Source organism: Muntiacus reevesi, chromosome 22 (assembly GCF_963930625.1).
Source record: "Muntiacus reevesi chromosome 22, mMunRee1.1, whole genome shotgun sequence".
In the NCBI taxonomy this organism is placed as follows: Eukaryota; Metazoa; Chordata; class Mammalia; order Artiodactyla; family Cervidae; genus Muntiacus; species Muntiacus reevesi.
Genome location: NC_089270.1, coordinates 22,992,461 through 23,007,057, shown reverse-complemented (window position 1 = coordinate 23,007,057; position 14,597 = coordinate 22,992,461). Strand labels below are relative to the sequence as shown.

General features: G+C 40.1%; 1 protein-coding gene across 1 annotated transcript in view; it reads left to right on the top strand.

Annotated features, from left to right (window-relative positions):
- Positions 1-14,597, top strand: part of FRAS1 (Fraser extracellular matrix complex subunit 1) — a 506,878-nt gene that overhangs the window by 337,527 nt on the left and 154,754 nt on the right. The window contains exons 26-29 of the mRNA XM_065913973.1: positions 1,321-1,461; positions 4,778-5,048; positions 8,661-8,745; positions 12,608-12,934. Of these exons, the coding sequence (XP_065770045.1) occupies positions 1,321-1,461; positions 4,778-5,048; positions 8,661-8,745; positions 12,608-12,934 (824 nt within the window). The remainder of the gene's footprint in view (positions 1-1,320; positions 1,462-4,777; positions 5,049-8,660; positions 8,746-12,607; positions 12,935-14,597) is intronic.

Genomic DNA, 14,597 nt, shown 5'->3' with positions numbered 1-14,597 from the left:
TTGTTATTGCCATTATATGCTTGAAGAATAGAAATTTGGGGAACATTTTAGTGAGATATGTTGAACTTTTATGTTAAACTGAAGTTAAACCCAAAGTCTTAATCTCTTGTCCATTAAGTTATTCACAAGAGCTTCCTCAATTTGTTCTCATCATTTCTATCAAAACTTGGTACTGTGTTGTTATTGTTCAGTCCCTAAGTTGTGTCTGACTGTTTGCGACCCCATGGACTGTCAGTCACCAGGCTTCTCTGTCTATCGGGTTCTCCAGACAAGAATACGGAGTGACTTGCCATTTCCTTCTCCAGAGAATCTTCCCGACGCAGGTATCAAACCTGTGTCTCCTGCATTCGCAGATGGATTCTTTACCATGAGCCTCCTGGGAAGGCCATACTTTAAAGGACAAGTGATATTTAATGATAATGCCTTTACCCAGGCATGGCATTTTATGTTTTCCCAAATTTCCTTCATCTACATTATCTCATTTAGCATTCACAATCACTTGGTAAAATATGGCAGACACTATGAATCTTGTTTTACAAGTGGAAAAAAAAAGAGGCTTAAGAATTAACCAACACAACATAAAATCAGATATTAAACTCAGATTTTCTGATTCAAGACTTTTAAAACTATCCTATGCCACCTCTTTCTAACAGCTCAACTGAGGAAGCAGAATAATAAGTGGCAAACACTTGATTTATAGAAGATAATTGACTTGATTGAAAGAAATAATTTATGGTCTTTTTAGAAAGCTTGCTTTCCCAATATATTTAAAATAATAAAAATAAGAAAAACCATGATAGTGGTACTTTTGAGTTCTTTGGTGTGCCCAGTACTATTCTGGCCACTTCTCATTATGTAGAGCACCTGTAATCCAACCAACATCAGTGCGTTAGGTGCTATTTATCTCCATTTTGAAGATGAGAAAATTATTACAGCACAGGCTGTTAAAACGACTTGCCCGAATTCAACAGCTGTTAAGTAGTAGAAAAGAGGAATGATACCCCAACAGGATTTATGCTCTTAATCCCTAGAAACTGCCTCCCTTACAAGTCAGTATGGTTAACTTTTTAAACAATCCGTTTATGTGCAACATGTTCAGGTCATAGTGTGTAAAGCAAAGGTGCTCCTCCCTGTTCACGGCTTTGCTGGGGTAGACCAGCTGTCTATGAAATTCTATAGGCAATAGTCAGAATTCTCTTCTGCTACAGCTAGGGGTCATATGTTGCTGTGCTTTCACTCCTCATTTCTTTGTCACTGGTGGCCCTCGCTGAGTGCCTGTGCCTTCATCCTGCCTGATTTGATGTGTCCTGTCTTTGATAGCCTGCCCTAAGGGGTGCTTGCGGTGCAGCCGCAGAGACTGGTGTGACTTCTGTGACCAGGGCTTCTTTCTGAAGAGCGGTCTTTGTCTCTCCAACTGTGTTCCTGGCTTCTCTGCCCACTCTTCTAATGAGACATGTGCTGGTAAGTGCTTCTCCCCCGATGGTCTGGTGAAATCACCCGTAATTTCTCCATGTAGAGGCTGACTTTGCAGATACAGTTGGCTCATGTGATGTAAAATGCAGGCTTCCCATTCTGGGAAAACCCTAGGTGCTACTGTAAGGGACTTATTTAGAGACAATGAAAAATTGGGAGAATTCGACTTCTAAGATCTTTGGAAGGGAAAAAGAAGTCATCTGCACTTTAAAAGTCACAACTATCAGATCATAATTTGACATAAAACTCATTTATGTCCCTGAACTACAGCCATGTTATAGAACATTTTATATATATGTTTATATTAATAGATATAATTTATTATATTTTTATCAACATGTAGAACTAATTATGGTCAGGTTCAATGATGTATTCTTTGTGCACACTGGAGATAAATGATAAATAATTAGTGAATGGTGCCTAATCAGGAGCCTGCCCCATTAGGTTCACATATTGGAAGTAGATGGATTTCAAGCCTCTCTGTGTACCATTAAGAATTAGGTAACATGTCAAAGAAATGGAACTATTCTTGTCTAACACATCAGTGGACATTTTACCTTAAACAACAAAGAGAATAAAATTTAAATTCGGGCTTAATTTTGGACCCCCAAATTTTTACAAGTGAAAGAAGATTGGGAGTTCTGAGCATTTCTTGGCTTTTGAGTGTCTTTCATCAATAACATGAATCATGTTTTATCACCTGCAGCCAATCATATTTTTCATCACTGTATTTCCGACTTCCTATGATATTAAAACTTCCCATGGGAAAAATTATCTTTGGCTTATTTTATTGGGATCCTTCTGAAGCCCTACATACTTGAGAGTCAGCTTACCCCACTTGGGATGTCATACAAGTCAACTTGTGCAAATGAATTCGACTTTCGTTAGAGCAATCTTACATTAGAAGTAGTTCCCCTGAAACTTGGCATTCCTAAACTGCCCTGTCTGTCCTACTTGTAAAAGGAAGCACTGCCAATTAAAGCTCCGGCAAAACAACTTGCAGGAGATGGGATGAATTCCACATCAAGGTCAGAAATACTAACTCATCCATCATATGTTTCCTGTGAACAGAGATCGTAAATTTTTAAAGCAACGTGTGTATATTTCACTTGACTTCTGAATGTAAGCCACCGATAATCCTACTTCACTGAAGGCTAACTGGTGCGGTTCCTGCAAATGGTATCCGGCACTTGCCTCTCCTCTTGCCCTGGGAAGGTCTGATGGTCAGATATGACAGATGTGTTAAGAGAAGACTGTATTCTCCAATGTGGCAACCAATTAGGATTACCTGTGGAGCTTATAAAATGACCAAGGCCCCATCCCAGAACATCTAAGTTAGAATCTCTGATGGTGGGTCCTAAGTATCAATATTGTTTCAAAAAATCTCTATGATTCTTTATTGTTATTATTGAGATATAATTCACATACCATAGAACTTACCCTTGAAAGCATATAATGAGGTTTTAGTATATCCACAGTGCTACACAACTATCATCACAATCTAATTCTAGGTCATTTTAATCATCCTAAAAAGAAATCCAGTAACCATTAGTAATCTCTCTCTACTGACCCATTGCCTTAGCTCCTGCTAAACACAGAAACTACAGTGCTTTCTGGCTCTATGGAATTGCCTATCCTAAATAGTTCACATAAATGGAGGCATACAATATGTGGCCTTTACATCTGGCTTCTTTCACCTGGCATAGTATTTTCAAGTTTCCTCTGTGTTAGAACACGTATATCAGTACCTCATTTCTTTTTATGCTTGAATAATACTCCGTTGTATGCACATACCACATTTTGTTTATTCATTCAATTGATGCTTGATTGTTTCAGTTGTTTCCACTTTTGTTTTTTGTGAATAACACTGCTATGAACATTGGTGTTACAGTTTTTGTATGGACATATACTTTCAATGGGCTTCACTGATAGATCAGTTGGTAAAGAATCTGCCTGCAATGCAGGAGACCCTGGTTTGATTCCTGGGTCAGGAAGATCTATTAGAGCAGGGATAGGCTACCCACTCCACTACTCTTGGGCTTCCCTTGTGGCTCAGCTGGTAAAGAATCTGCCTACAATGCAGGAGACCTAGATTCAATCCCTGGGTTGGGAAGATCTGCTAGGGAAGGGAAAGGCTACCAGTATTCTGACCTGGAGAATTCCATGGACTGTGTGTATAGTCCATTGAGTCGCAAAGAGTCAGACATGACTGAGTGACTTTCACTTTCACTTTCTATGCTTTCATTACTCTTGGGTATATGCCTAGGAGCAGAATTGCTGGATCATGTGGTAGCTCTGTGTTTAATTGCTTGAGGAATCACCAGACTGTCTTCCCAAGTGGCTTACCATTTTCCATTCCACCAGCAATATATGAGATTTCTAGTTTCTCTACACCCTCAGGAACACTTTATTCTGCTTCCTAAAATGGGTGTGAGATGATGATATCTTGTGATTTTAATTCAAATTTCCCTGATGACTGATAATGTTGAGTACCTATTCATGTGCTTATTGACCTTCCATATATCTTCTTAGGAGAAATGTCTGTTAATTGCCTACTTTAAAATTGATTTATTTGTCATTTACTGAGTTGTAAGAATTCATTATGTATATCCTGGATACAAAGGAGATACAAATCCCTTTTCAGATATGTGATTTGCAAATGTTTTCTCCTATTCTGTGGATTCTCTTTTCACTTTCCTGCTAATGTCCTTTGAAGCACAAATGTTTTTAGTATTAATGATGTCAGCTGTATCTATTTTTTCTTCTGTCACTTGTGCTTTTTGTGTCATATGTAAGAAAGCATTGCCTAATTTAAGATCACAAAGATTTTCTCCTAAATATTCTTCTAGGAGTTTTATAGTTTAACACTGACCCCCTATGTTATTCTCATGCACATCTAGGATGAGGACCACTGGAATAGAAGGATGCTTATAGAATACAGTAGTCTAGAGTTTCATCTTTGTAGTTCTGAATCAACATTACCCTTCTGTCATGTCTGACTCTTTGCAACCCCATGGGCTATAACCTGCCAGGCTCCTCTGTCCATGGAATTCTCCAGGCAAGAATACTGGTGTGGGTAGCCATTCCCTTCTCTTGGTGATCCTGACCTAGGGATTGAACCAACGAACCCACGTCTCCTGTGTCTTCTGCATTGCAGGTGGATTCTTTACCACTGAGCCACCAGGGAAACCCCATCTTTGTAGTTCTGAATGAATATTACACGTATATTTTTTTAAAAAACTAATAATAATAGCCTAATTAGTGACTGTACCAAGCCTGACCTTTGGATTCGTATGTTTTCCAGGCAAAATACACACTCCTAGTCTTCACGTGAATGGTTCCCTCACCCTTGCAATTGGTTCAATGAAGCCTCTGGATTTTTTCCTCCTGAATGTTCAAGACCAGGGTGGCAGGGTCGAAGACCTACTGTTCCATGTGGTGAGCACCCCCACCAATGGTCAGCTCGTGCTCTCGAGGAATGGAAAAGAGGTTCAGCTCGACAAGGCTGGCCACTTCAGTTGGAAAGATGTGAAGGAGAAAAAAGTGCGTTTTGTGCACAGCAGAGAAAAGCCCAGGTGAGCCAGCGTTCTGCTATTTTCCTCCTGTCTCCTCCCCATCAGTTCTCTGCGCTCCCTACCCTCTGCCCCTCAGAACTCTCCCTCCTCTTCTGGGGGAGATCAATACTCTGCAAGTGCCGCTTTCAGCTGCCTGTCATCATTTCGCTGTAATTGCTCAGAGAGAGTGCTTCTGTTAGAGGCATTTTCATTTTATCACATAATTGTGGGTAATTCTCTGATGTGACGGGGAAGTTCCTAGTACAATTATCCAGTTTTTTTGGCCCGGGAGGAACAAAATCACTTCTATACCCTGATGCAGCTGCTACTTCAGCATTAGGGTTCTCTGCCAGAGGGGAGGGCATGGCTAGAGGATGGGGTGCATACTTTTTAAGGCGTTGTGTGGTTCCTAGAATTTCAGAGTTGGAAGGAAATGAGGAGTCATGGTTAACTTGTTATTATCCACTTTCTGGGACTAATTGTGGTTAATTTTAAAGCCTGATCCAGTTTTCTTCTGATGCCTAACACAATTCTGGCTGTCTTCCCCCACCCCAGCTGACATATGCTTCAGGAATGCAGCTGAGTGTTACCACTTACCCGAGCAAATCGAGCCATATAATTAGCAGAGCAAATCTCCTCACTAGAAATCAAGGAATGCACCCCAAAGATTAGCCTCTTGGATTATCCTTTTCCCTGCTCTGCTTCACTAGTATAGCCTATTTCAAAGTGGACTCTATATGTAGATAGGGAGTTGAACCCTGTGGAACAGTGATAAAGGAAGCAGTGAAGATTTTCTACTATCACCACTAAATTTGAGAATTTTTAAAATGTTTAAGATCTGGACAAGTGGGGAGAAAAGTAGATCATATGTTTCCTGTTGCAGTTCAGAGCCAGTGATTTTGATAACCTCAAAAGACCCATCTTACAGATGTAAGGACAACTAGTATTTGTTCACCATGACCCTCCCTGCCATTGTGTGGCGAGCTTGATGTGAATTATGTATATTTATGTTCCCAGGCTACAGATGGGAAAACTGAGGCCCTGAGCATACATGCAATCCTGTCCAGGCCTCACAGCATATGAGTACAGAGCTGAGGCTCCAACCTATGGCTCTCTGATTCCACACCCCATGCCTTCAAACTCAATGATTTCTGCCTCATTAGTAGTACTTAGTAGTATAACAGATGTGCTTCCATCCTCCGGGGGCAAAAGTTCATTGTTATAGGAAAGTATTGCTCCAGAGATGGTGCTTAAAACTCTGGTGTCTGACGCCATAGAATCTCTTTGAGTTCTGTCTTCTCCATTCATTTCCTTTAAGTATAGTTCTTCAGTGTTTGCATCACACATACACAGACACACATGCACAGTTCAAAACCTGTAGTCATATGTCTCAGAATCACTTATGAAAAGTGTGTGAAGTATATAAAGATCCATAGACAACCAAAGTTAAGCCTCTCATCTGTTTGATCTCTTTAATCCCTTATCATTGATTTTTTCCAGGGTCAGCTTTGCATCCTTAAACAGGGCAAAGAGTGGCAATTACTTTACAGAGATTTCTTTCAGTATTCTTTTTACTTTTTAGTACCCATTTTAACTAGGATGGACAGGGAGGCCTGGTGTGCTGCGATTCATGGGGTCGCAAAGAGTCGGACACGACTGAGCGACTGAACTGAACTGAACTGACCCATTTTAACATTGGATTTCTTATCTAAAAAAATTTTTTAAAAGAAAGAATGAGAGGAATAGTAAAACAGGGTTAGTAGGAACTCACATTAAAAGGAAATTATCTAAGTCTCTGGATGATACAGAAGCTAAAGGGGCTACCTGCCACATGGGCTTGTGGTTGTTTTTCCCATGCACATGCCCACTAGGATTCTTTAGGATTGGCTTCCTTTGGGTTGGAATCCCTCTGTGGAGTGTGAAATGACTTGGAAATATAGTCCTAGTGACCCTGATTAGCTGGCATTGCCTAGAGGCTGAACACAGTTATTAGAATCTAAGGGCCACCAAAATCATTTTCCCCCCGTAGTTTGCAGGTAGCCACCCTTTCTCTCTGCATTCAGCGGCTTCATCACCTGTATTCTCTTGAAGTCTGGAGGTAGGAGGGGAGAGGGATAGGATTTGAATGGAACCAAAAATGAAAGGAAGGGTGGAATGAGAAGGAAGACACGAATTCCTTTTTTTAAAACAAATCTGATTTATTGAGGTATAATTTGCATCTAATAAAATCCCTCATTTTAAGCTATACTGTTCTATGTGTGTTAACAAATACATATATAATCTTGCAGTCTTGAAACCTCAAGCAAGATATGAAACAGTCTTGTCACCCTGTCCCCACCTCATTTTTACAAGCATTCCCTTCCCCACAGTCCCTGGCAAATATTGGTCTGTTTTTCATTCTTATTGTCTTGCCCTTTCTGAAATGTCATGCGAATGGACTCGTACAGTATATAATCTTTTGGTTCTGGCTTTTGCCATAATACTTTTGAGATCCATCCACATTCTTTCATGTTTCAGTAGTCAGTTCCCTGAATGCCTTTTAAAGAATCTTTAAAACAATAGTTCCTATAGTAGGCCAGAATTCAAAACTCCCATAATGTGTTAATCATACATCTTACCAGCACAAAGTGAGTTCTGAACTTGCTTTGGCTTTGAAGGTGGGTAACTCCTACCTTTCCTCCTAGTAGTCTTTGAAGCTGCTGAAACAACACTCTTTTACAGGAAATAAAAACCACAGCAGAGAGTGAGTCTTATTTTATTCTATTAATTAGGACTCTTTGATTACAAGTAATGAGAGTCAACTTGAACTAGATTAAGCAAAATTTTAAGACCTGTTATAACATTGCAGGTATGGCTCAGATCTCAGACACATCAGGGACCACTGGGCTTCTAGGGCAAGCTCAAGAGTTAGAATGGGAAATGGGAAGCAGGACTCAGTTCTCCTCTCATCTCAATTGCTTTGCTGGAAGGCTACAATCACCTCTCTCCTAGAGACCAACTTGCTCCACTTTCTCATCAACATGGTAGACTGTGGTTCCGCCTTAGTCAAATGAGGCTCTCAGGCCAATTCCAAATTTCCAGGGAAGCTGGAGTCAGTCATTCTTCCCTAGTCCAGGCCACAGTGAATATGCATGTGGCTAGAGGGAGGGATGGGCATAGAGTCATGTAATATAAACAGTGCAAAATTGTTAACGGGGTCCACTCACGTGAATTGGGCATCGGTTGGAAAGAATTCGCAGGGAAGATGGAGTCGCTGAGAACTAATCAAAGACTGTGAAAGATTCCTTCCCATTCTCCAGCTTGATCGTTAACCTTCAATATATCACCAACTGGTGTTGGCCTAACAACTGATTTTTCAACCTTTTATATATTCTACTTATAAAAAATCCAAAAAAAAAAGAAAAAGAAACATTATTATAATGAGATAGAAGAATATACAGTGCTTTTACCTGCATCTCACTATGTTAATCTTTATGGGCTCCTTTCTAGTTATGGCGTGACTAGTATATTATTGTAGTGGTTTGATCCAAATTCATATATGCACATAACCTGAAAATATTTTTAACCCTTGTCTTTCTAAAGACCAATTTAATGATTATATTGTCTCATTCTTTTCTTGGGGGCTTCTTTCAGGAAAGGTTACTTTTCCCTGAAAATTAGTGACCAGCAGTTCTTCTCTGAGCCACAGCTGATCAACATACAAGCATTTTCAACACAGGTAAGAAAATGCCATAGAGTTAATAATTTCACATGCCTACTGATGGGCTTCCCAGGTTGCTTAGTGGTAAAGAATCTGCCTGCCAATGCAGGAGATGGAGGTTCGATCCCTGGGTTGGAAATATCCCCTGGAGAAGGAAATGGTAACCCACTCCAGGATTCTTGCCTGGGAAATGACATGGACAGAGGAGCCTGGGGTTGCAAAAGAGTCACACACATCTTAGTGATCAAACTGCAACAACAACTCATTCTCAAGTACAAGTTCAGATTTTCTGTAGTTTTAGCAAAAATGATTGAGCTGGATTAATTGTTCCTTAGTTTCCTCTTGAAATGCCACTGGAGTAATTTTTTTAGTACTTGTGGGTCGTAACAACAACAATAATTACTACTACACATATAATGCTCTTCTTCTGTTGTTCATGTAATTCTCATGCTAGCCCCGTAAGGTATTAAAAGCCCCAATTCACAGGCCAGAAAACTAAGCCCCAGGGAGGTCCAGTAACTTATCTATGGTGATGTAGCTAACAGAGAGCAAAGATCTGTGCCCAGTGAAAATGGTTACGCAATCTGTGTTCTTGACCATTAAACTGTACCTTACTTTTCTATGCTGAATCTGATACCACCCCTTCACAATGATTTGAAGCTGTACCAGTTGTTAAGACTTTTCTATCCCTAGGTGGATAAGTTTGTTTTGTCTAAATATTTCTCTCCCCAGGATATGGAATTATGTTGGCCTCTTTTGACTATCATGTAGCTGAACTGCATTTAACTCAGTTTGCAGGAATTAGAGGACCTCGTACTTAGTTGCTCAATCGTGTCCAACTCTTTGCAATCACATGGACTGTAACCCTCCAGGCTCCTCTGTCCATGGGATTCTTCAGGCAAGAATACGGGAGTGAGTTGCCATGCCCTCTCCTAGGGGATCTTCTCAACAATAGGGATCGAGCCCACGTCTCCTGCATTGCAGGTGGATCCTTTACTGTCTGCGCCACCAGGGAAGCCCAAGAACTCTGGAGTGGGTAGCCTATCCTTTCTCCAGGGGATCTCCTCGACCCAGGAATCAAACCAGGATCTCCTGCATTGCAGACCAACTCTTTACCAGCTGAGCCACCAGAGAAGCCCTGGGAGCTTTATTAAGCCTTATTAAGGATCTTCTTAAATGAGGGTCCAGTGTGGTCGTCAGGCTAACATAAGTCAGAGGAAATCCTGGTAGATACTATAAAGTTCAGTGTGATGGCACATCTGGTCTCATCGCTCATCTCTGTTAAGTTGTACTTATATGCTCTGAGTCCCAAGGCTTGGAGAATTGAACAGCTGAAATGTGCAAAGAGAGGAGCAAGATCAACATATTCTGACATTGTGAACAGCGAGAGACTGGGGTATCAACATGTGGGAACTCGAACTGCCTAAATAGTAGATCTCGGTAGGATCAAGGAAGGATATATGAGATCATTGTTTTTAAAACTGTTATTTTTATATTTTTGGTTCAAAAGTGAAAAGACCATAGACTTGAACCAGAAGTGGCTGCCAAATGGTATTCACAGCCCAGCTCAGCGATTCTTGATGGCATTCTCACTTCAGTGATGACTGAAGTTGCGGAATGATTAGAAATTAATCTTAAATTAATTTGACCTCCGGGTTGGGCTAAGAGCATGAATTTTGTTTTAATTAAACAAAAATGTGATCTCTGTAAATATGGGTCAGAGTGCTACCAAGTCTCAGGATTTACCGACTTAGATGTTTCTCAGTATTTAAGTTCAGATGTTCTGTTTTGTTCTTTTTGTTTGTGCTAATATAGTTACTCTAACTAGGTGAATAAAAGACTTGGGTAGGTTTTGGTAAGTGACTTCGTAATCTGAGATGCTGAGTTGCCGTGGTTCTCTGTTCTTTGTTTGCGTTCCCCAAACCAATTGAGTAGACAGTAAAGGCATCTTTTTATTTATTACATGAGAAATTTTTGTCATTTTAACTTTTTAAAAATGGAATTTTAGAAACTAATTTTAACTTATTTTTTGTTTCTTTACTTTTCTGTGGTATTTCAAGATGATTTTGAACCTCCTTGAAATTTTCTTATGTGAGTTAATTTGATCTTTTTCATTTATAGATTTTTGACATCACCTTTGACCTCTCTTCTTTCGGACTCTGAGGGGCCATTCATTCCCATGTATGAGATTGCAGCTTTTGAAATCTCACTCAGGATTCCTGAGGAGTAGCTATCTTTTCATTTCATATTATGTGATTATTATAGAGATGCATTAGTTAGAAATTATTTTAATAGATATTGAAATTTGCAGGAGGCCAGGGAGGGTACTTTTAAAAGAAAGCTGTTTGGAGTCAAGAAGGCAGCGTGCTGAAAAAGTCCTAGATGGTTCAATTTCAAATGATAAAAAAAACTAAGATCATGTTTTCTTTGGCTTCTCACCTTTTTTTTTTTTTTGGTGAGTTTTTTTGTTTTTTTTCTCTGTTGTGGTTCATTACGTTTTATCTCTTGAAAGAACATTTTATCTGCTTACTGAAGTTGGTGGGGGGAAACATGATAATCTTAAGGAAAACATATTAAAATTTGCCACGAGGATTAGCCAGGTGGTTGCCTTACACAGATCATGATCTTATCAGGCTTTATAACCTGGGTTGGGGTGGGTCCCTTCAAGATACGGATGTGACAGCTTAAAGAAAATTACTGAGAAAGACCAGAATAGCAGGAATTCACAATGAAGTATCTTACTTCAAGTCAGCATGTTGCAACATAGCCTGGAGTGAAATACACGATTCCCAACACAAATGCCAAAATTCCATACCTCTTGCTAGTCTCCCTTTCTCTCTTTTTTTTAATTGAAGCATAATTGATTTACAATGTGGTGCAAATCTCTGCTCAGAAAAGTGATTCAATTTTACACATATATACGTTCTTTTTGAGCTTCCCAAGTGGCTAAATATGTAAAGAACCTGCCTATCAATGCAGGAGACACAGAAGACACGAGTTCAATCCCTGGGTTGGGAAGATCCCCTGGAGAAGGAAATGGCAACCCACTCCAGTATTCTTGCCTGGAAAATCTCATGGACGAGAGGAGGCTGGTGGGCTACAGTCCGTGGGGTTGCAAAGAATTGGACAAGATTAAGCACGCACACATGGTCACATTCTTTTTAAAAATTTCTCTTCCATTATGGTTTTTCCTGGGAGATTGTATATAGTTCCTTGAGGTAAACAGTAAGACCTTGTTATTCATCCATTCTAAATGTAATAATTTGCATGCACTAACTCCAAATTCCTAGTCCATCCCTCCCCTTCCCCCTTCTCTTGGCAACCACAAGTCAGATCTCTAGGTCTGTGAGTCTTTTGTAGATAGGTTCATTTGTGCAGTATTTTAGATTCCACATGTAAGTAGTATTGTATGATATTTGTCTTTCTCTAACTTTTTATGTACACCTCTTCTTTACCCATTCATTTGTTGATGGTCATTTAGGTTGTTTCCATATTTGGGCTATTGTGAGAAGTGCTGTTATAAACATAGGGGTACATGTATCTCTTTGAATTATCGTCTCCTGAATGAAGCAACTGAGTTCCCTAACACTGATCTCAGTTACAATGCAGGGGATATTGTGTTAATCAAGTCAGTGGCTTTGGAAACCTCCAGAACCAGAGGTGTGAAGTAACCTCCTTTGCAGTGCTTACTATGATTGACTGCACCTTTGACAAATGCTTTGACTATGCAAGAGTTCGGCATTTGGCAGGTGCATCTAGATTTCCTTAAAAAGCTCAGAAAGAGCAATCAGGCCACACACAACTGACTTCTGGTCCCCTGGAGTGTCCTCTCTTTTCCTGCTAATAGTGCCTCTTCTCCTCCTTCCCTTCAACTCCACAGGCCCCCTATGTTCTGAGGAATGAGGTCCTCCATATCAACAGAGGAGAGAGGGGAACCATCACCACCCAGCTGCTTGACATCAGAGATGACGACAACCCACAGGATGTGGTGGTCGAAGTGCTCGATCCTCCACTTCACGGCCAGTTGCTCCAAGCGCTCCAGGCCTCCGCGGCCCCTGTCTATCAGTTTCGTCTGGACGAGCTCTCCAGGGGCCTTCTCCAGTATGTTCACGACGGCTCGGATAGCACTTCCGACATCACAGTCTTGCAGGCCAACGATGGACATTCCTTCCAAAATGTACTGTTTCACGTGAGGACCGTGCCCAAGGTAGGCCTCACTCCTAAAGCTACACTTTCCTTGCAGCTAGATGTAAAGTTATATCAATGATGTTGTTTTGCAATGTTTATAAATTTAAGATGCAGGTAGTTATTTATGTATTCAAACATTTATTACGCACCTATTATGGAGGTTCTTTTAGGACATTCAAAGATTACAAGAACACATTACTCAGTCTCAGGGGGATGTTTGTTTGGAGCACCCTTGGTCCAAAAGAACTGTCCCCATGTTCTCTGCAAAAGGGACACTTCTGAACCTTTGTGTTGACTTACTGCCATGAAAATACCTCACTGTCCACTGATTTTTTTGGCTTCCTTCCTGAGCATGATCATAAGCATCAAGTATATCCCTGTTCTTATCTGCTCTTTTAAAATAGTTTATGTGATATGAAGCTTATTATAGTCAGCTTATTGTAATGAATCAAAAAAAGATGAGTTCAGCCATCTGTTAGCCCAGCTGAAGCAGGATGAGGAAACTCTCTCTTTAGTAATCATAGGAATCCTTGGCCTAGAGGGTAGGTACCCAGTAAAGAGCAGTGGTTCTCAGCTTAAGTCATCCCCATGCCACCTCCCTGTGTTTTTGTTGTATCCATGAGTGCCTGTCCTATTACTTACTGAATACTTTTTTTTTTTTTCTTTTTTACTGAATACTTTTATTTGAATCAACTTACTTTTTTAAGTGGAGAAGGAAATGGCAACTCACTCCAGTATTCTTGCCTGGAGAATCCCATGGATAGAAGAGCTTGGCAGGCTATAGTCCATGGGATTGCAAGAGTCGGACAGAACTTAGTGACTAAAGCACCATGACCACCAGTTTGTTAAAAAATAATTTTTATGGAGTATAGATTTATAATGTGTCAGTTTCAGGTGTGCAGCAAAATGAATCAGTTATCCATATACATATATTCAATTCTTCGTTAAATTCTTTCCCCACTTACGTCATTACAGAGTATGGAGTAGAGTCCCCAGTGCTATGCAACAGGTCCCTGTTAGTTATCTATTTTATATACAGTAGTGTGTGTATCTCAATTCTAATCTCCTAGTTTGTATCCCCCCCCACCCCCCCACCTTTCCCTTTCGGTAACCATAAGTTTGTTTTCTACATCTGTGACTGTTTCTGTTTTGTAAATAAGTTCATTTGTACCATTTTTTAAGATTCCACATATAAGTGATCTCATATGTTTGTCTTTCTCTGTCTGACTTACTTTACTCAGTGTGACAATCTCTAGGTCAGGTCCATTCATGTCCATCCATCAGGTCCATAAATAGCACTGTTTCATTCTTTTTTATGGTTGAGTACTATTTCATTGTGTACATGTACCACATATACCACATATACACAATGGTACATATACCGTATCTTCTTTATCCATTCTTCTGTTGTTGGGCATTTAGGTTGCTCCCATGTCTTAACTATTGTAAATAGTGCTGCAGGGAACATTGGGGCGCATGTATCTTTTCTAATTGTAGTTTTCTCAGGGTACATGCCCAGTAGTGAGATTGCTGGATCAGGTCATAGTTCTTTTTTTTTTTTTTTTTAGTTGGAGGCTAATTACTTTACAATATTTTAGTGGTTTTTGCCATACATTGACATGAATCAGCCATGGATTTACATGTGTTCTCCATCCTGATCCCCCCTCCCACCCATGTCATAG